Source organism: Mytilus edulis, chromosome 7, assembly GCF_963676685.1.
Source record: "Mytilus edulis chromosome 7, xbMytEdul2.2, whole genome shotgun sequence".
Classification (NCBI taxonomy): domain Eukaryota; kingdom Metazoa; phylum Mollusca; class Bivalvia; order Mytilida; family Mytilidae; genus Mytilus; species Mytilus edulis.
In genome coordinates this window covers 4,074,100-4,096,698 of record NC_092350.1, presented here as the reverse complement: position 1 = coordinate 4,096,698, position 22,599 = coordinate 4,074,100, and the positions used below count along the sequence as shown (strand labels likewise).

Below are 22,599 nucleotides of genomic sequence, written 5' to 3'. Positions count from 1 at the left end.
AGTAAGATGTAAGAAAGTTCTATCAATACGGTAAGATGGACCTTAGTAATTGACTATATATTAAACTTTCAAAAACTGTCCAAAATAACAAAATATAATTGAAATTGAGTATGAGGAAAGAAATAGTGAATAGGTACGATGTAGAGATTATAAAAGTCACGTGTAAGTAATTTATTACATCAATTTCATAAAGAGAGATACTATATATATATTGCTTTGTTTTAGGAATAATAAAAGGTTGATAATTTATTTAACTATTTTGAATGCTTGCTTTGTCTCTTGTGTCTGAAATTTCATATTTTTTCTACAAAATTATGAATCAGAATGCTATATTAACATGCATGTCCCAATTAAAAATTACACGGCTGTTTCCCCATAGAAAATTCAAATATTGTGTCATTTGATAGACTAAACAGTTAATAAATTTGTTAACAAGAACATGCAGGAAGTCTCTTCATGTTAAAAATCAATATACTATCTAAAATAAAGTTAAAAAAAAATACATTTGTCCTTTATATTGATAAAAATTTGAGATGATTAAATTCCATTTGTTGACCTTTGTGTCCTAGATAGAGTGGTGTTGACTTGCAAAGCAATTGTTAGAAACCATGTGAAAGTTTTTAATATCCATGTCACAAAATGGTTAGGATTATGATAATTTACACAGTAATTTGTATTGTTATTCAGTGTGATGTAATTTCTCGGTCATCAGATTGTGATATCGAATATGTATTTAATGGAAAACTTGGAGTTAAGATAGCTGATGGACTGCAGTCGGTTCCTCAAGATTTACCAAGGAATACAATTGGTCTAGATATGTCTTCAAATCAGTTAAGGAGTATAGAAAACAGTTCGCTGATTATTTATAAACATTTACAGGAATTTAATGTGAGACAAAATCAGCTTAAACAATTTTCTAAGGAGTCATTCCAGGGATTACATAATCTTGTCGTGCTTGATATGTCTCACAATTTGCTTGATGTATCTTATGCATATTCAGCGGAACTTTTCCTTCCAATTCAACACCTAACAAAATTGGATATCAGGAATAATATGCCTCAACCTGACATTTATGATAAGGAATTCAACTATCCCGATTATGCGTTCGGTGTTCTAAGAAAATTGACTTTCTTAGGAATTGATATGATGCCTGTGCCAATCTTTGGAAGTGGATTCAGTTCAATGAAAAAACTTCAGAAATTATATTTTCAATCTTGTTATTTAGTACACCTATCAAATGAAACATTTCAGAAGTTTTCATCTTCTGTAGAAGAGCTGTATCTCAGAAATTGTCGGTTAAACTTGGTGAAAACAGAACATGATGTTTTGAGTCCGTTTCCACATCTACGTATACTAGATTTGTTTGAAACGTTTATGCACCTCACACGTGCCTTACTTCTTTTGCATCCATACCGTTATCGAAATATGACCACGATTAACTTAGGCCATGTCAGTGACCTAACTATTGATAGTGACGACCTCCCGTACTCTTTTTTTAGAAAAGCTTTGCGATTGCATTCTTTGGATTATTCATATAATTTCGTCAACTTCTTCATAGAAAATTCAATGACCTCAGATTCTTATTTTAAAAGTTCTGGGGGCAGTCACGTAATTTTGACAGCATCATTAGAAAAAATAGATATTAGTTTCACAATAGTTAATACTTTACGCTTTTTATTAATAGTGCCGAAAAACAATAACCTTACTTATTTAGATATATCTTATACAACTACAACTGTTACCATGATTTTTGTTGAACTACGGTTAGAGACATTTATTTCTTTTGGAACAAGGTACAGTTTTGGTTGGAGGGAAATTGACCGTTTTCAAGAGACCAACTTAAAAAAATTAGTATTGAAAGACGCTACTCTAACTGATGGAATTGAAATATACGGAAACAGATTTTTCAAGAAATGCCAATCAGTCGAGTCACTGGATATATCTAAAAATAGCATTTGCCATTTTTCGGACGATATTTTCAAACCAATGCCAAATTTGTCAAACCTTTATTTAACTGACAATTTTCTCCAATCTATTCCAGAACAACTGAATACGCATACAAACATAAAGGTACTTGATGTTAGAAAAAATCTCCTTACGACTATAAATTCAGTCATTAAAAATTGGGCAGATCAGATCGTGAAATCCATGGAATGACTGTGTACCTGGACGGCAATGCATTCATTTGCAACTGTGACAATTTAAATAGACTTTATACGGTGTATCCATACTACAAAAGTCAATCTGGACAGTCGGTCTTATAAATGTCAATTATCAAATGGAAGCGTAACTGATACACTTACTGCCTACAACTCTTTTTCCGAATTGTTCGCTGACTGTAAGAGTACTATGTGGTTAACCTTTGCTTCAACATTGTTATCTACATGTTTTACAATCTCGTTACTGCTTCTGTTGTATAGTAAGAGATGGAAGATTGCCTTCTCTATTTAAGGTGTAATTCGGCGTACTATTGAAAAAAAAAATTCGAAAGACATACCAGTACGACGTGTATATTTCTTATGAAGGTGAGCTAGTCATTTGGATAAAAGATGTCTTAGCACCAAAACTTGAGGATGAGTGGGGACTGACCATGTGTATAAAAGATCGAGATTTACTAATTGGTGAGAGTCTGTTGGATAATGAGGCTGAATGTATCAAAAACAGTAGGTATATTATTTTCCTCATCACTCCTGAGTTCAAAACGTCACGTGATTGCTTGTTTGAATTCGACAGAGCAAAATATGAAGAAGTAACAAAAAATCTAGACAAAATTATTGTAATAACAAAAGATATCATAGTAACTGATATTCCCTATGCGTTTTCGTATATTTGGAATTATGCCTATGTTGTACAATGGCCGAAAGAGGAAGAAGATTTAAAGGATGCATGGAGACGATTGGAGATGTTGATAACGGATTGCCAAGTTCAGAACAAACAAATAGCAAGATAGAGATTTCAAGTAGCTCAAAAAAGTTTTCAACATTAGGTGATAACATTATTATCTTATTTCATTCAAACGGACATTTTTGTATCAACTTCATGACATTAAAAGAATCAATTAGTTTGAAATTGAAGATTTTATGACGTCAAGAATATTTTCGGCGATTGTATGTGCTTTCTATACAAATGTTCACCTTTATTGTTTATGAAAAATTAAATCATTAATATTAAGATCATAAAATATATCAATTGTTTATATTAGGTCATGTACCTTTCAACTTTCAGATATTTAAGATTTCAATATTGCTCTTTTTCTAGATATAACCATAAATATTGTAAAACATGACTACCTTTTGATGGTCAATTTGCTTTGAAAGTGGGTACAATATATAAGTCTATCACATGTTCTACATTTCGAATTTTGTCTACATAATATTCATCAGTGAGGCTAAAATCAAAATAGTAATAAAGCAAAAATGCGTTTTCGTTGATGCGAATTACTTAATTTAAACGATTTAAACTGAGGTATGGACACTTTCTAAATTGTTGTTCGAATTAGATTATGTTATAGATAATGCATATTTTAAGGTTTTTCTTGTCGTAGAACACACCGAGGATTGATCAAATGAAAGACCGACCAGAGGGTGTGCTCTACGACAAGAAAAACCTTAAAATATGCATTATCTGACTTATATACCGTCAACAAAATAAAAATTTAGTATCCTATTTTACCGACAACACTAAAGTGGGATACTCCTTTCTAATGCGTTCAGGTTTTAATACGCCCTGCGGCTCATTTAGAATGTGAAATAAAACTCACTAAATAATTTAGATATGAACCTTTTAAAAATTATTATCCATACACAATAAAAATATTACTATAACTGCATGAAGTAAGACACAAATGTATTGTTACCATCCGATAACGGTGTATGACAAATACAAGACACAATGTAAGTAATTTATTGTACCACTTAGCTTATGGAAAAGGGGGAGGGGGTATGTTTTTTTTCTATTTGTTATGCTATTTCAATCGCGGAAAAGTGGTTATTTTTTTTTTTACAATTTTACTTGAATCGAATGAAAAATTCAGAGATTGTCTTTTGAATAGCATTACATTTTATTAAAAGATAATCCGGATATAATCATATACCCTCCGCACCCGACCCTTTCGTGAGTTACGTTAATGTTATTCAATAGAATATAAGATTATCTTATTAGTTGATCATTTGATAGAGTGAAAGGTATACATACATTTTAAAAAGTTAACATTGACACGAAGACGAATATTAATACATGAAGGTCATAGTATGATTTCCTATTCAGTGTGTATCGTTCTGAACATGCATGAAACATTTGCCACTGGACGTTAAGCAAGCAACCAAAAATCAATCAACCTATTCAGTTTGATTGACTAAGATTTTCAAAATCTTACACACGAATATGTTAAATCTGGATTTATTTTATGAAAGTCTGACATATATGATAATGTTTCTTTATATGTTTATTGTAGCGATAAATTAACAAAACTTCACGTTATTTGTTTCTAAAATTAAACTGCGGGACTACAATGACGGTATCTTTTACACCTATCATCGATTGAACTTTAAAAAATAAATTTCCAAATCGGCAACAAAAAACTATTAGACGAATAAAGTTTTGAAGTAAATCATAGATTCCATGTTTATCAAGGAAAATAATGACCTCACACAGGTCATTATTTTATGCCTTGGAGCATATATCATTGAAACATGGTATCGTCCGGGTTGATTCTGAAAAAGAATGACCTGTCGTTCTGAAAGAAAATAACTCTATATAGGTATATAAAACTAATTAACTGATAACGCGATATTAAACTAAACGACGTTCGGACAGTAAAACAAATCTGGCGCGCATTGCAATTCGTATTTGAATTTACATTCGGATATAAAACGTTTCGGTTGAGAATGAAACTAATTCGAATTAGTTAATGCGAATTGGATTCGAATTACGTGTTAACGCAGGATTATTGGCAGTCGGTTCAGATCGACATGTGTGTATCAGGAGATCCTAATCGTCTACATATAAAAGTATGGCTGAACGTCATATCAAAAATAGATCAGATCATAACGGAGGGACATTGAAACTCATAAATCAAAAACAAAAACTGCCATCGCCACGGCTAAAAAGTAAAACTAACAAAAGAGGGACGAGAGATACCAAAGGGACAGTCAAACTCATAAATCTAAAACAAACTGACAACGCCATGGCTAAAAATGAAAAGGACAAACAAACAACAGCACACACGACACAACATAGAAAACTAAAGAATAAACAACACGAACCCCACCAAAAAACTAGGGGTGATTTCAGGTGCTCCGGAAGGGTAAGTAGATCCTGCTCCACATGTGGCACCCGTCGTGTTGCTTATGTGATAACAAATCCGGTAAATAGTCTAATTTGGTAGGTCACATTCATGAAAGGGAAGGGGATTATAGTTACGACGTAAGGAACATATCCGATATCATTTGTGAAACGGTTATTCCATAACGGTCAACCAACTCGTGATGGCGTCCGTAAAAATTACGAAGGGATGATTTCAACTTCACCATTTGGAACTCTTGGTTTAATAGCTTCCTTGTGAGCAGCAACCCTCTATAAAGAAAATCATGATAGGAAATGCAAGCACGGGAATATCGTATCAGTTGGGAGATATATACCCCGTATGCAGGTGCTGCTGGAATGTTGCTACTTAGAAATGGAAAGTTCACAATTGGAAAGCTGAAATCATCTCTTTTTGTCGTAAAGTTTTGTTTTCAACCGACCCTCATTGTCAATTTCTGGATGTAAGTCAAGATATGAGGCCGACTTAACTGTATCTGTAGTATCCTTTATCTCTAGCTCGATTGGATAGATGCGTTGCACATAGTCATCAAATTTTGAATTATTTAGTGAAAGTACATCATCTATGTAGCGAAAAGTAGAGTTAAAGGATATTGGTAACTTCTTATCTTTCTTCCAAAGAAGTTCCTGCATGAAGTCAGCCTCATAATAATAAAGAAACATGTCGGCAAGTAGAGGGGCACAGTTTGTTCCCATTGGAATGCCGACCATCTGTTGAAAAACACGTCCTCTGAACGCAACAAATATGTTGTCAATCAAGAAATCAAGCATCTTGATAATATCATTTTCAGAGAATTTTTTGTTAGAATCAGAGTGATACTTTACGAAGTAGGATTTATCCCTCCCTAAGACAAGATACTTGTATCTACGTTGGCCATTCTTTTTAACGAAGCAAAGCAATACCAACTCTTTCAATTGGTCTTTTAGTTTGGAATGTGGAATACTAGTGTAAAGAGTAGAAAAGTCAAATGTTTTAATACTGTTACACGATGAAAGAGAGTTAGATTGTATGTACTCTAAAAGATCTTTGGAATTTTTAAGTATCCACATCTGATTCACACCCCCTCTTGAATAGGCAGTTTCACAATAACTTTGACGCCCGTCTTTGATTGCTGATAAAATAGATGTTAATAATTTCGAAAGAGGTTTCGTGGAGCATTTGGAAGACCCAGCAATATACCGATGTTTGTAAGGACACTTATGTAGTTTAGGTATCCAATATAGTGATGGAAGATCCCTTTCTTCATCTTTGGTTGAAATTCTAAAGGAACACAGAACAGACCTATGATTATCCAGGATTTCCTCTTTGGTAAGTGTCGTGAGGGTATATGTTGAGTTTCCAAGTGAATTGTCAATGCCTAATTCGTTTATCAAGCAGTTAATGTAATGAGTTTTACACACAAAAACGATTTTGTTTGGGGCTTTGTCTGCGGGGACAACAACATATTTGTCATGGAGGTAGGATAGGTGCTTTGCAACATTTGGGTCTTTAAAGATTGGCGTAGCATGGGCATTGACAAGAGACGTAAGATAAGAGAGGGACAGCCAAACTATAGATTAAGCAACACCAACCTAACAAAATTCGAGGTAATCTCATGTGCTCCAAAAGTGTAACCAGATCCTGCTCCAGAAGTGGCACTAGTAATGTTGATAATTTTATTACACACCAGGTAAATTGTCTACTTCGGTAAGTCACATAAGTGGGATGGGAACGGGATTGTAGTTACAACGTACATGTACGGAACATATTCGATATCATCAATAAAACGGACATTCCGTATACGTAACAGTCAACAACTTCATGATAGTGTCCATTAAATTGACAAAGGGGTGTTTTCAAATTCACCATATGGAACTCTTGATTTAACAGCGTCCTGTAGCAACCCTCTATCAAAGAAATCTTGATTGGAAATACAAGCCCAGTATTATCGTATCAATTGGGAGATATATACTTCATATGCAGGCGTTGCTGGAATGTTGCTACAAAGAAATGGAAAGTTCACAAGTGGGAAGCTGTTATCATCTCTTTTGTCGTAAAGTTTTGTTTTCAACCGATTTTCATTGCCAATTTCTAGATGTAAGTCAAGATATGCGGTATCGGTTATATCCTGTATCTCTAGTCACTACTATCCCACTCATATATTATAGGACTACTGGATTAGACAATTGGGAACTGCGACACCTTATGGTTGCAATGACAAACTTGATGGCATAGGTATGATATCTAGTCTTTCATGTAACTCGGTGAATGTGGTGTATATTTTCAACTCGACTCCTCGACGTAGACGCAGACATGGTCATCGTCATTAGTTTAAACATATTTTATTGTTCCAAAAAAGAGACAAATGGATTAGACACAAGTTTTTCAACTTAGTAACGTCTTCTCCAATATATACATAAATATACACATGAATGAACATTACATAAATATGACTTTAACCAATTATTATTTTAGCATGAAGATATAAAAATAAATTACATATAAAGTTTAAGAGTCGAATCAATGGATATTTACCACTTAATATAACCAATCGAATGCGCCTATTTTCAGAACAAATAAATGCAAACACACCGAACTGTGTAAATTAAATATGTTAGTGTACATGACAAGTGACTTAAGTCATGTGTGTATGAGTTTGTTTGAATGTAAATTACACACTCATAGTTTATAGTTACGGATTAACAGAAAAACGGAATAAATATACACGTAATTGTAAGTATCAATTTTGTTTTTTACTTAAGGTGGCACCCTACAGATATAGCAATTTTTTTTTCCCCATTAAATTTTTTTTAAAATTTGCATACATATACTATGCAATAGCCTCTATAAAATTTTGAGTTAAAAATAGTATGTCACCAGACTCGTTTCCATGGTAACGGCTATCAAAGTTGGTGCCTTACGGGTATGCATAAATACATACCTGATGTAGAAACTATGGATTTTTTTCAAGCTTTTGAAAGTATTTTGAAAGGTTTGTTCTTCATTTATTACAAAATTATTATCAAAAATGTAAATAAACCACAAATAATGGAAGTTTTATTCATATTTATTAATTTTGCTACAATTTTATCAACACTGCTGCAAACAAAAAAAACAGATTTTGTTAAAAATTTCTATTTTTCTGAAATTTCCAAAAAAATGGCCCATTGAATATTTTTTTAAATTTGACACAAGATGGTCATAACAATTCACTTTAAAAAAAAATAAAAAAAAATATGGGTCACCAGACTATTTTTTTACCGAAAAACGTTTTTGTGACCCCTAACGACAGTGATCAACAGCAGTTATTTGAATAGTTTCCAAATTGCGTGTACAAAGTGTGACACATGTTGTCATATCCTTTGATAAACTTACACAGAATGATACAGTTACACAAGACAATCAAATAAATGTATTTTTTTTTGTTTCTACAAACAGCGGTTACCATGGAAACAGGACAAGAAGTTGACAAATTCAAGTTTTTTGCATTCTCCTGATGTGCAAAAGTTACTACCTAACAGACAAAAAGAGATCAAATACCAAATTAAGATGAAAGATCTGTTCTGTATATTAAACACAATTAGTGTATAAGTAAAAAAAATATAAACAATGACAGTAGTATGTATATTAAGTCATACTGACAAAGACACAATCACCATAGCAACACACCAAATAACTAAGATTTTGGTATAAATTTCTCATTTCCTCGATTACAAAAAAAATTCATTGAATTCTTCTACAAATTTGATATGTTATAGCCAAAACAATGAGCTTTCAAATAATAATAGAAAAATATGAATATTCTGGCTTTTTTAAGAATTATGTGGATGTTTGTAGTCTCATAACAAAAGTAGCATTTTTTTGTTTTTTTAATTATTATGTACAGAATATGGTACGTATGGTAAATTTTCTCATATACTAATAGGATGTAATGCTATGTGAGGATAAAATGAGAATCAGATAAATGAAAACAGGCAATTGATATGCCCCTCTACGTTTTGCCACTGGTGTAACAACCAAGAACAGTGCTCTATTCCCTCTGCCTCTTACACCACATTTAGAAGTTACATGAAAACCAAATTTTGCCAACAAAGTATTGGCAAACAGGATGTTGATTTCTTAGGTTGTGTATTGCAAGAGTGTAAAGTTTCAATATCTATTAAGCTGTTAAGGAGGAGTTCCATTTACAAGACCTTATAGCTTGTTGTTTGGTGGGAGCCAAGGCTCCGTGTTGAAGGCCTTACATTGACCATTATAAATTGTTATTTGGATGGAGAGATGTCTTATTGGCACTCATATCACATCTTCCTATATCTATCTGTTACCACATATAAACTATGTAAGTTCAATTATCTCCCTTGAAATTTTTCAGACCAGTTTTATTTTCCCTCAGTCACATTCACAGGTTGTGTACTGCAAGTGTGAAAAGTTTCATCAATATGTGTCAATTTGTTTAGGAGAAAACTTTGTTTGTGGGGGTATAATACACCATGACTGAGTCTGAGGAATTCATACAATTAACAAAGAATATTTATGATATACCCAATCAAATGACATATGAATTTATAAAAATAGTCTAGATATACAAAAAGCAAGATTTGATTTGCAGCAGGTCAAGTTTACGAGTTTATTCCATCTACGCCAGTGACTTACAACCTTACAACTTTTCACAGTGTGCCAGAGGGTTGCATCCTGTTCTGCAAATCATGTTTCACATGTACAATTAATTTTTTCACCAAAAGTTAAATACGCCAAAATGATTTTTGTCAGAGTTACATAAATGTTGCTCAACTTTCCTAAAATATATGTCATTTGAAAAAGATATAATTTTATTAAATATAGTGCTTAATAATATATATATATATATATATATATATATATAGCAGTCAAATCAGATTTCTAGAATAACAATAAATTCATTTTATACATAAACATAGTGCTTCAATGAACAAGAATGCATTAGTTCAACATACTGCGAAAAAAACTCTCAATAAATTAAGGTAGCATATACCCTGACACTTCTTATATTTTAAAATGTGTTGATTTAACCAAAATTGATAAAGGTCTTTAAAGTAGATATTTTTGTTAATTATGCTGGGCATTTTGAATTATATCATGGTAAAACTGAAAAAGGGGATAACTGTAAATGTAAATTAATTACCCAAACAGCCCCTAAAATAGACTGTTAATTATTTCAACAAAAACTGGGACACTGTCCACCACATGATGATATAGTCAACTATACACATTTATGACAAAATAGCATACTTCCATAACAACATACAAATTATCATATTTCTTTTCCATTCAAACATGCAAACATAGAATTAAAAAATTGAATCATCCACACACACAAATACTACAGCATAGTAAGGATCAATGGAAACATGTTATGAGTTTAGCTTGGTTAATCATGTTTGCTAAGGTGGAAATTCTTTAATATACATTTGTAAGAAATAGGAAAGAAAGTAATTAAAGGCAGTTTCTGTAGTGTACCAACAAACATAAAAAATTCAACATTCTTTTGATTTCGGTTTTATCAATCAAAGTTCACTTATTATTCCTCTGACTCTGTTAAATGTTGAATTATAGAACCAACATATTTACTGTTTACTCTGTTTTCTGTCAAAATAACTTTAATTCCATTAATGTCTCTTGTCTTTGCAATTTTCAAGTGAGATAAAGTTATTCCACTTCTAGCTAATTTGAAAGATATTGAAGTATTGATGACTTTTTTATCGACTAGAGGCTTCAAAGATAGTCTAGAATGATAAAAGTTAACATGGTGCAAATCATCATCAGTACAATTTTCACGTAGTTTCTGGTAAAAAAGTTCCTTCAAAGATAGAACATCCTCTTTAGCATTATGGGCATGATATTCTGTTCCTAATACTTCCTTTACAAGTGTCTGCTGCTTGTAATTGCCAACCTTATCTTTTGGAAACACTCGCTTGGAAAGTTTCAATGTGTCTATGAATCCTTTCACATGAGCAGAAAATGTAGCAAACAAACTAAATTCTCTTAATCTGTTTTCCAAAACCATCATATCAAAATTGGTTATATTGTGTCCTACAAGAACAGGTTTGTTTTGTAATTTTAAGAAATCAATAAAATCTAACAGTGCTTGTTCAATAGCACAAGTCTGAACTATGGTTCCATTTAGGTACATTTTATTTGTAGAGTGTGAAAATGTAAGACCTGTGATTTTACTTGCTTCGTGTGTGATTTCACATCTTGGCATTATATATCTTTGAAATATATTTGACCCACTTGATGCAGCAATCTGTGTGATGTCACTATTACGAGATAAACCTGTTGTTTCTAAATCAAAGATTATGAATTCTTCAGAATCATTTATAGTAAGACGAGAAGGTATTTGCTGAATATCAGATATTGCATCATTCACTTCTGTTTCATTTTCATAGGTGGTTCCTTCTTTAATCTGTGATCTGAATTCTGACTTTTTTTTCAACTTTCGAAGTTGAATCCTTCTTCTTTTGAAATGAGTGGTTTTTTGGTTAATTCTATGTCTGTTTAATCTTCTGTCCATTTGCTTCGCTAGTTTTAAAGTATGTTGCCCTGGAGACAAAAGTGATGCTTCATTGACCTGAAGTATAATTAATATATGTGTCACCAGGTGAGATAACATAATTTGATATTTTTCAAAATAAATTACCTTGAAAAACTTTTACCTCAAAATACACCTATGATACATACAATATGACAGATAGAAATAATGTGGATCCATACTATCTATAAACTATGGACATGCCAAGTTTGTTTACAGTTGACAAAACAAGTGAAACTGCGAGCTACTGCTCACTGATGATACCCCCGCCGCAAGTGGATAATATTAATAGTGTAAAAATATGCAAGTGTTTGATAAACAGGAAGTTGTCGAGTGATGAATCTGAAAACGCATCACACGGTAAAGCTGACTTATAAAAATCCTGAAACCAAATTTCAGAAATCCTTGTATTGTAGTTCCTGAGAAAAATGTGACAAAATTTTCAACTTGGTTATCATGTGTAAAATCATACAAGTGTTCGGTAAACAGGAAGTTGTCGAGTGATGAATCTGAAAACGCATCACACGGTATAGCTGACTTATATAAATCCTGAAACCAAATTTCAGAAATCCTGGTATTGTAGTTCCTGAGAAAAATGTGACGAAAATTTTCAACTTGGCTATCATGTGTAAAATCAGACAAGTGTTCGGTAAACAGGAAGTTGTCAAGTGATGAATCTGAAAACGCATCACACGGTATGGCTGACATATATAAATGTTGATACCAAATTACAGAAAGGGTGGATGTGTAGTTCCTGAGAAAAATGTGACGAAAGTTTCATGGGACGGACTGACTGACGGACGGACGGACGGATGGACAGACAGAGGTAAAACAGTATACCCCCCCTTTTTTAAAGCGGGGGTATAATTATTTCATATAAAAGATAGTGTAATAAGGGCAATGCAAAGCATGGCTGTGTAAATATTAGACTCTATGATCTTCACCTTTGATCTTGAATTTATAAGGTTACTTAGTATGTATACTGTACCAAGTTTGGTCAACACTTACTGAAGGATGTTGATCCTAGTGTGTTCAAAAGTGTGTTGGCAATAGAATAATAAAGTGACTGATAAACTAAATCAGTGAATAGTTTAATGTGGTATTCAATGTTCTGAAAAACTGGCCTAATCAGGAAAACTTGTCGTAAAATTAACAGTCACATTAAACATGAATGTAAGGTCAACTACATCTGACATGAAACAGTTAGAAAACTTGAAACATAATGCCTGTGTGGGTGTTTTAGGTCTACTACCTTTTGAGTTATAAAGATTTTGAAAAGTTTTTATAAACAAAAATGGTTCTAATTTAAAATTTACCTTTGACAACCATGTATAGCCCTCATTCTTTTGTAAAACTGAAGCAGATAACCTGTTGCTCAAAGATGAGGATCCACCATAAGACCTATAAATAGATATAAATGTTAGCTACATATATTTTACAAGTCACGTATTTACAAAAGGTAATAATTACATTGGTTGCAATGAATTACATTGATTTCCCAGTTAAATAAAAAACAATAATTTAACATTTCTACACGCATTCATGAATTAATCTGTTGTTTTCGGGCACTCGTTGAATATTTTTCTCTATTTGAATTCTTCAATTAGTTATTCTATAAATATTATGTGCTTCACAAAGCCACAAGTCTCTTTAAAAAAGCAATCTATAAATGTACATATAAAATACATGATTAGACTGTTGGTTTTCCTGTTTGAATGGTTTTACACCAGTAATTTTGGAGCCCTTTATAGCTTGGTGTTCAATGTGAGACAAGGCTCAGTGTTGAAGGCTGTACATTGACCTATAATGGTTAACTTTAATAAATCGTTGTTTAGATAGTGAGTTGTCTCATTTGCACTCACACCACATCTTCCTATATCTATGAACATTCATTATCAGAAAATTTGATATTGATTTTACCCAATGTCAAATTTATGGTCATAAGCCAAAATCTACATTTTACCCCTATGTTCTATTTTTTGCCATGGCGGCCATCTTAGTTGGTTGGCCTTGACACCAGACACATTTTTTTTATACTAGCTACCCGAATGATGATTGTGGCCAAGTTTAATTAAATTTGGCCCAGTAGTTTCAGAGGAGAAGATTTTTGTTAAAAGTTAACAATGAAGGACAACAAGTGATGAGAAAAGCTAACTTAGACCTCTGGGCCAGGTGAGCTAAAAAGCATAATTTAAAAAAAAATGTTTTTGTTCTAATCTATAGCAATATGCCCTTTAAATACCCATAAAAAAGTCACGTAAAATCTAGCATTTTTAATTTCTTATGGAAATTAACATTGGAAGGGGTGATAACTCTTGCAAAAATTAGTCTTTTTTGGTCAGTTTTTAGTTGTTTTTCTTGAAATTTATGTTAAGTATGGTTCTTTGAGGGGCTTTTAAGTTTGTATTTGACTAAATTATATAATCTTCTGCTCATGAAATGTACATTACTGAAGTGTTATGAGTAGTTTCATATTTTGTGCATTTTTTATTCAAGAAATTGCATATTTGAAGCTTTGTGACCATTTTAAAAAAATAATGTTAAAAATTTGGTATTGTTTATATCTGAATATTAAATTTTTCAGCAAATTACTTACCTAAAGAAACTTTAAACAACAAAAAGAAGAATACATGCTTAATTATTTTGATTAAATTTGAGATTCTTTACCTTGACATGTTGAAAAATTCAATAAATGCTCAACTAATGAATTACAAAATCTAGATTATAGCTTGATTAAAGATATGAAAACACCTTTAGAGTTGTTTGTTATACTCTAAAGACTGCTAAAAATTAAGAATCAATACATTCTAATGAATAGAAGCGGTAAAGTTATCATTTTTTATTGATATTTCTGCCTTTTTTTGCAAGAGTTATCTCCCTTTTCAATGCAAATCTCCATAGGAGTTTTAAATGGTGATTTTTTCAGTCTTACTCAAGTTAGATTTTATGGGACTTTTTTCTGTGTATATTTGGGGTATAATGCTAAAGATTAAAACTTAAAAATCTTCTCTTGCAATTACTTTCGGGTTAGGGTCAAATGTATGCTAGAATGACTGGACTAATAACGTACCTTGATTTTGGAGCTTTGCTTGCAACTATGTGGTTAAAATTTTCATTGGCCTGGGTAGATCCCATATTCTGCAATGTGTTTGCCCTCCTTTCATATTTCCCCACCACTTCACTTAACTCCTGTTTCAGGGCATCATTTGACAAACATTCACCATTTGGCAAACTGCTATACCTAGTAATAAAAAGAAAGTTAGTATCCACATGAAAAGGATGATTGTTCAAACATGTATTTTTTTTCAACAATTTGTGCCAATTTTACATATATGATACTTGTCCTTGCTGATTTTCATAATGACTGGTCCTTAAAATAATAACACTCGGTAGTTATTATCAAGGGCATAATCAAAAAGGTCATACATGTATACATAACTAAAGGAGCAAGTTCGGTAAGTGCCATATTTGGCCCCAATTATAAAGTTCATGGTTACAAGACAATAATTGTTTTAAGTTGCCTTAAAGACATGTGAGAATGTTAAACAGAGCTGTTTTTGTCAAAGTTTAATTCTAACACGTTGATTTTTACATCCCCAAAAGGTCAAGATAAGGGATTTTGGTAAAATTTGACAAAATCAGCTGGATTTCAACCAAATAAAGGACCAGGAAACATAGAGCGCATGCGTCGACAAGCTTTATATTCAAATAAGACATGTTAAATGTCTTCACAAACATTATTTTAAAAAATCTTTGTTGTCGACGTATGCGCTCTATGTTTCCTGTCAAATAATCTTTGGAAATTTACCCATTTTCATGGATTTTTTCGTGAAAAATCAATATGAGTACAACTTGTGACGTCATAATGAAACGCAGAAACGTAAAATTTTCAACAAAATGGCTTATATCCTATCTAGTCAATGTATTAGCTATAATTTATTGTGATATTAGTCAATAAATTCCAATTTGAAATTTACGCTAAAAAAGGGGGCCATTTTAGGACCTTATCGAACATACTCCTTTGAAAATGATCTGTAATTTATTCATCTGAACCTAATATCAAAATTTAAACCAAATTAGAATTTAAAGATGTATGTATCAACTCACTTAACCAGTATCACAAGCAAAAGCTATGCCTGAACCAAGTATTTGGTCAAAATCAAGTGCAGTTTTCATTATGCACAATTTTCATGAATGACAACAGTGGATATTGCCTCATGACATATACATATATAATATACTTATTTGTTTTTCATTGCTAATTTTGTACATGAATCTGGCTGTTTTTTTTATTTTGGGGCCATTTATGGATAACTTTGTGGTTTGAGTCAAGGGTCCACATTGAAGGCTATGTTGTGATCTACATGTATAATTGCTTATAGTTATATTAACTGTTTTAGGTCCTGGATAGAGATTTGTCTTATTGTCAATCATACCAGATCCTCTAGTGTTTTTATTAGGTAAACCCGCATTTTAATTATTATAATTATCCATATCAGTCCTTTCATTGTAATGCATTTAAAAATATCTTACTTAAAATTGAATGGATCTTTTGCATATGTGCACCATTCTGCATTTTCACACAAGGTGTGGTCTCCAAATATGTGTAAAACCATTCTCTTCAACGCTAGCTGAATGTTTTCCACAGATCCAGTGTTTTCTTTGACAGCATACATAAAGCATCTCACTATATACGGGATGACATCAGGGTGTTTCAACTCTTTAAATTTCTTTGACAGTTCATATAACTTCTTTGAAAATCCTTTTTTAACATGATTTTGGTCATCCTTTTTTTCTAGGTCATCAAAATCTACTTTCAGTCTAGAAGTAGTTGTAGAATCATTGTCAGCATGTAACACTTGTATTTGGCATCCTGAATCTTTAAGGTTGTGGGTCATTTCAACTGCCATGTCTGGTTCCATACCTTTGCTCGATCCATACCAATTTTTGCTACAGTCATGTGCAGGAACAATTTCTTTTCTTTGCTGATGGTATTCACATACTTTGCAGATGCGGCTCCTAAGACTGAAGTCCATGACTTTTCCAGTGATTGACCCAATCATACTAGCATGACCTATAAATATTATAATTTCTGATTAAAACTATGCTGTAAATACTGAATGGCATGAACATTAAATGCTAACATAACTGATTATTGACCTTCTGCTGTTGTTTTTTTCTTTGGTCGGGTTGTTGTCTCTTTGACACATTCCCCATTTCCATTCTAAATTTTATTGTATGTAAAAATCTCCTCCATAATTGCAATCCTAAAATAACAGATATACAAATACAAATATACAAATATAAATATTCTATTGGCACAAACTCAATGACAATAATTGGCAACGGCCCATACAACTAGCATAAAATAGTAATGATGCAGCAATTAAACAATACTACAAAGCATATCATTGCACGTTTTCTCTTGTTTGAAGAAATAAGATATCTTGAATTGGAATAAAATAGTAGAGCTAAAACAGTTGTCCACATTATAAGAGTATGATAATTTGTATACCTGTATTGCTGTCATAGTGCCAGCCACTACCCCGCTTTTGCCATCCGCCATCGAAACTGACTTCAATCTAAATAAACGGACAGAATAAATAAATAAATAAATTATTTATATTTGTTTTTTTCAAAAAACTGCATACTAAGTTAAAGTAATGAGGACCAATTTTAAAAATCTAAATACACAGCTTAATTTGGCATATCACTTAACCCCAAGAATTAGATATTTGATTAAAAAAAACAAATATAAAGTATAATTTTGGACCCTTTGGAACTCAATGTCCAACAATTAAACAATAGGCCCCAAATTCCAAAATATAAATACATGTAGCAGTGGCGGATCCAGGGGGGGTTCCGGGGGTGCGCACCCCCCCTTTATTTTTGCCAATCAATACATTTGTATCGGGACATATGTCTTGCACCCCCCCTGCACCCCCCTTTGCCGTGGGTTAGCACCCCCCCTTTCGAAAATTCCTGCATCCGCCCCTGTGTAGAGTTGTCTCATTGGGACTTACACCACTTCTTCCTATATCTATGTAGTGTATGCCCTTACATTTTTCAGTAATTGGTTGTTTTCTTGTGATAGAGCTTTCACATGTTTATTTGGATTGACAGTGGTCTCATTGGCACTTATACCTTATCTTCCTATATTTAAATTCATAATATTAAAAAAAAACTAGATTAATCAAGACTTGATATTAAATCCAAGTGAAATGGGTTAAGAAATAGGTAAATAAACCCATCATAGATAGCAGGACTAAATTATATATATATGCCAGATGCGCGTTTCGTCTACAAAAGGCTCATCAGTGATGCTCGAATCCAAAAAAAGTTAAAAAGGCCAATTTATACAAAGTTTAAGAAAAGTCTTGTTTTATGCACCTTACTAGTCACTGTATATGAACCAAAAAATCTTACCTTTCCATTACTTAAATTTTTTTCTTGCTGTTGAACTGTTTTACATGATTCAATGGCAGCTTCATGTATTTTCTTTCCAACTTCATTTTCTTTCTTCTTGATTGTTGATGGATTGACTGAAGGGACATTTAAACCAGAAAGAAAGTTGTTCACATGTGTAGACCCTATTCCTGCATGTATCATCCCTGAAAAGGTAGCATAGTATGATACAGAATTGTAATGTTGTTTTATATATTTACATTTTCAGTGCTAATAGATATAGGAAGATGTGGTGTGAGTGCCAATGAGACAACTCTCCATCCAAGTAACAATTTAAAAAGTCAACCATTATAGGTTAAATTACGGCCTTCAACACGGAGCCTTGGCACATAAGTACATATATACAGATGTAATTTTGTTTCAGGCTGGAAAACAACATGATTCAAGAAATGCAAAAACGAGTTGAAAAAAGTGTTTCAAATTAGCTTACTATACAGAATATGTTTCACTCATTGTTGAAGACCATATATTGCATACTATTGGGATTTTTTTACTCTAATGAATTATGAAAAAAGACTCTAATACATTACTGAAGGGGCAATTTCTTACAAAGCACACAAACTTATAAGATAATTTAAAAATTAAGACAATATCTTAAAATTGCATAAGATTAATTATATAACTTAAATATAAATGAAATGAAAGAAAATATACAGCAAAACATTTAACACAACAGTTGGCGAAACTTCCATCAAATAATAACTTAGATATCATATACATTGTAATACAATGTACATGTATGCTAAGAAAAATTAGTGTGAATGGACCTACTAAAGCGAACAAGAAGTAGAGAAAATGGGTCGTACATGTAGGTCAATCAAGAATCAGCGTATGGACCCACATTGGTCTTGGACCTAGAACAGAAGCTTTGGTTTAATCTAGAAAAATGGATTCATGGCTAGTAACACTACAGATATGTCGTTCAGTAGTCCAAATATTTATGACATCTTGAAAAACTCTTATAATTTTTTTCTTTGACACCGTACATTGAAGTAAGGCGTCAAATAAAAAATTATTATAGCCTTTCAAGATGTCATAGTTATTTGGACTAGTCATTCAGTAGCATAGTGCTTTTAGCATGTTTAGTGAAAAGATTTAAATGAACTTGATGCAGATTCTTTTTATGACAAAGGAGAAATATTCAGTTGTTACCAATTATGTAATTTGTAAATCAATTGAATCTGATCTTATACTCTTTATGCAATGTATGGGCCCTGTGGCCGTAATTTGGGAAATAAAAATATTCTATTCTGAACACATACAAGATGGGTATAGTTACCAGAATGAATCATACTTTAAAAAATTTGGACAGCACTTCCCCTGCACGCAGCACTTTCAAAATACCCCCCTACCCCATTTCCCCAGGCCAATATAAGGGATTAAGAAAGAGTAGAGAAGGCATTGGACAAACTCATTTATAATCAGACATGAGCTTTTACCTTCTCATTGAATTTTTAGTGTTGAAATAAAATGAATCTTACCAATTGCAGCTTTTGAATTTACGATAAATGCTCCTTTTCCATTCCTTTTTCCTGTCTCAACACTGTTGCATGCCTTGCAACTACTGCAAGGAATGTACAAAACGCTTCCGAGGCCGTATTTCCGCTCCCCTACAGTATCCAGTAATTGGAGAGGACAGTTGCACATCTTACAATAGAGGTTTTCAGCAAGGTGAAGCAATTCAACTACTCTTCTTCCTTCTTTCCAACTGTCGTCGTGCGATGGATCGTTTGATACAGTTACAGATGCTCCTACGTCAAGTTCACAATTACTTATAATTTCATGATCATCTTGTAAACTGTCAGTAAATTTCCCATATGGATGGTCGTCGGTACATATCTTGTTCATGTATTTCATCTTTGATGACCGTACGAAGTTTATTTTTCTGTTAAACTTCCCGTTCTTCCGGAAACGAGCCATCGCGGTTGTTTACTCGTTACCAGACGACACTATAACTGTTCCCAGGTCTCCGATTTCTAAGCGTCATATTCGCGCGTAAATATTGGGAACCAGTCGTAATTGGGTTACTTCCCTTAGTGTCGGGATCTACCTTAAATCCATTGAAACTTTTCAGAATACAAAAGTCAATCATAAAGATCATTCGATTATCGTACCCAAAAGAGCATACATACATTGATCATGTTCTAGTAAGATCTGTTACAGAATAAGGTTGTCAAATGTGAGAAAAACGCTTGGTACTTTTTATATACTTTTGTACAGATAGAAAAACAATATCATTTTCTTCAGAACTCAAAGACTCATCACCAGAGAGCAATAACTCAATTGTAATATTGACAGCAAAAACATTGATTTCATTTATCATTAAAAGCCTTTGTGATGAAAAATTGTTACAATATAATAAATAATGTTTAGCATCTTCATTGATGAAGCCACATAAACAATTGGCATCTTGTACTAAGTTTGCATTAAACAAATCAGATTGAAGAGTGCTACAATGGTTTCGCAACCTTGCATGTAATACAGATAGTAAGCGGTCTCCAGAGCAAAAATGCCTCGGAGGTTTTTTATTCTTATAGTATAACATGTGCAATTTGCTTTTAAATGATGAAAATGTAGGACTCTGTCTCATAATAATATCTAAAGTGTTCCACAATGTTATGGATGCTGGGAAATAAGAATGTTGATAAACCGACAAACGATTCACTGGAATAGTGATATTGTGTCTGTTTCGTAAATTGTAATTACTAATATCAGACACTAATTCTGGAACCAAGTCATGTAAATAATCTGGAGCCTGATTGTTAATAATTTTATAAAACATGGCTAACTTTTTTACCTCCCGCCTTACGCTTAATTTTTCCCATCCCGTCTCCCTGTAAATAGCGTTTCGGCTAGCATAACTTGGTAATCCAGTAACTATGCGAGCAGCCTCGATTTGAATATTTTCTATCCGATCAGAACTTGTGTTCCCACAATTATCCCAAACTTCTGATGAATACTCAAGTATCGGACGAATAAAAACCGTATAAATTTTTTCCAAATAATCCCTTTTTAATCGATATTTTAGTTTGCGTAAAACATTAAGCTGCTTCGTAGTTTTCTCAATCAGTTTATCAACATGCTTATTCCATTTACAATCATTACTAAATATGACACCTAGGTGTTTGTGCGCACTAACTGGTTTCAATGTAGCACCTCCAAAATCAAAAGTAATATCACTGTATATATTTTTCAAACAAAATATCATAATATCAGTTTTATTAGGGTTAAACTTCACTAGCCATTTTTCTGACCACTTACTTAAATAATCAAGATCTCTACTGATTGAATTTTTCAAAGTGGATTCATCAGGTGCAGTATGACCTATTGAAGTATCATCTGCAAAAAGCCTTCCGAATCCAGACATACCATCAGCTATATCATTTATGTATATTAAAAACAACAAGGGTCCTAATACTGACCCCTGAGGCACACCAGCGTTAAGTTTTCCAATGTTTGATAACGAATCTTTTATGACAACTCTCTGAGATCGTCTAGACAAGTAACTTGTCAACCAACATAGCAAGTCTCCTTTTATACCATATTTTTCAAGTTTATGCAATAAAGCCTTAATCCAAACAGTATCAAATGCTTTGCTTATATCAGCAAATGTAATGCTTGTTAAAAGCTTTTCATTTAGTGCACTCAAAATTTTGTTATACAATTCTATCAACTGATGCGAAGTTGAGTATCCTGGAATAAATCCGGATTGATACTTGTATAATAATTTATTTCCATGTAAATGGTTAAAAATATTTTTGAAAACAATCTTTTCTAAGACTTTACTCACACATGACAATAAGGAGACTGGCTTGTAGTTAGACGGTAATGACTTGTCACCACTTTTGAATAAGGGAATAACATGTGCAATCTTCCATTGGTCTGGAAATATTTTATCATTTAAAGATTTGTTAAAATGTAGACATAATGGTTTGGAAATTTCATTTTTAACGGCAAGTAACATTCTGTTGCTAACGATATCTGGCCCAACAACTTTATTAACATCGAGCGTTGAAAGAATATCAAGTACATCTTGTTCACTAACTACAATTTGTGAAATAAATTCAAGACATCGGTCGTCAAATTCCGGCAAATCTTTACTAGCGCCATCTAAATTAGAAATTGAACAAAAATATTTATTTAAAATGTCGGACTTTTCGGTTCCCTCATACGCAAGTTTAAAGTTGTGATCAGGGTCCGTCATGGGTGGTAAATCATGAGACGGTGTATCACTTTTAATTAACATGTTAACCGTTTTCCAGTA

General features: G+C 32.7%; 2 protein-coding genes across 2 annotated transcripts; one reads left to right on the top strand and one right to left on the bottom strand.

Annotated features, from left to right (window-relative positions):
• Nucleotides 1-2,590: 2,590 nt before the first annotated feature.
• Nucleotides 2,591-2,950, top strand: LOC139482595 (toll-like receptor 6). The gene has a single exon (XM_071266508.1). The coding sequence runs from the start codon at nt 2,591-2,593 to the stop codon at nt 2,948-2,950; it is 360 nt and encodes a 119-aa protein (XP_071122609.1).
• Nucleotides 2,951-9,830: 6,880 nt separating this feature from the next.
• LOC139529760 (uncharacterized) lies at nt 9,831-20,389 on the bottom strand. Its single transcript, XM_071325638.1, has 7 exons — nt 19,817-20,389; nt 18,297-18,481; nt 17,386-17,452; nt 16,404-16,944; nt 14,941-15,111; nt 13,187-13,271; nt 9,831-11,909 (listed from the first exon to the last, which is right to left on the bottom strand). Exons 1-7 carry the CDS (start codon nt 20,253-20,255, stop codon nt 10,860-10,862), a joined length of 2,538 nt encoding a protein of 845 aa, XP_071181739.1. The 5' UTR covers nt 20,256-20,389; the 3' UTR covers nt 9,831-10,859.
• Between the last annotated feature and the right edge of the window lie 2,210 nt (nt 20,390-22,599).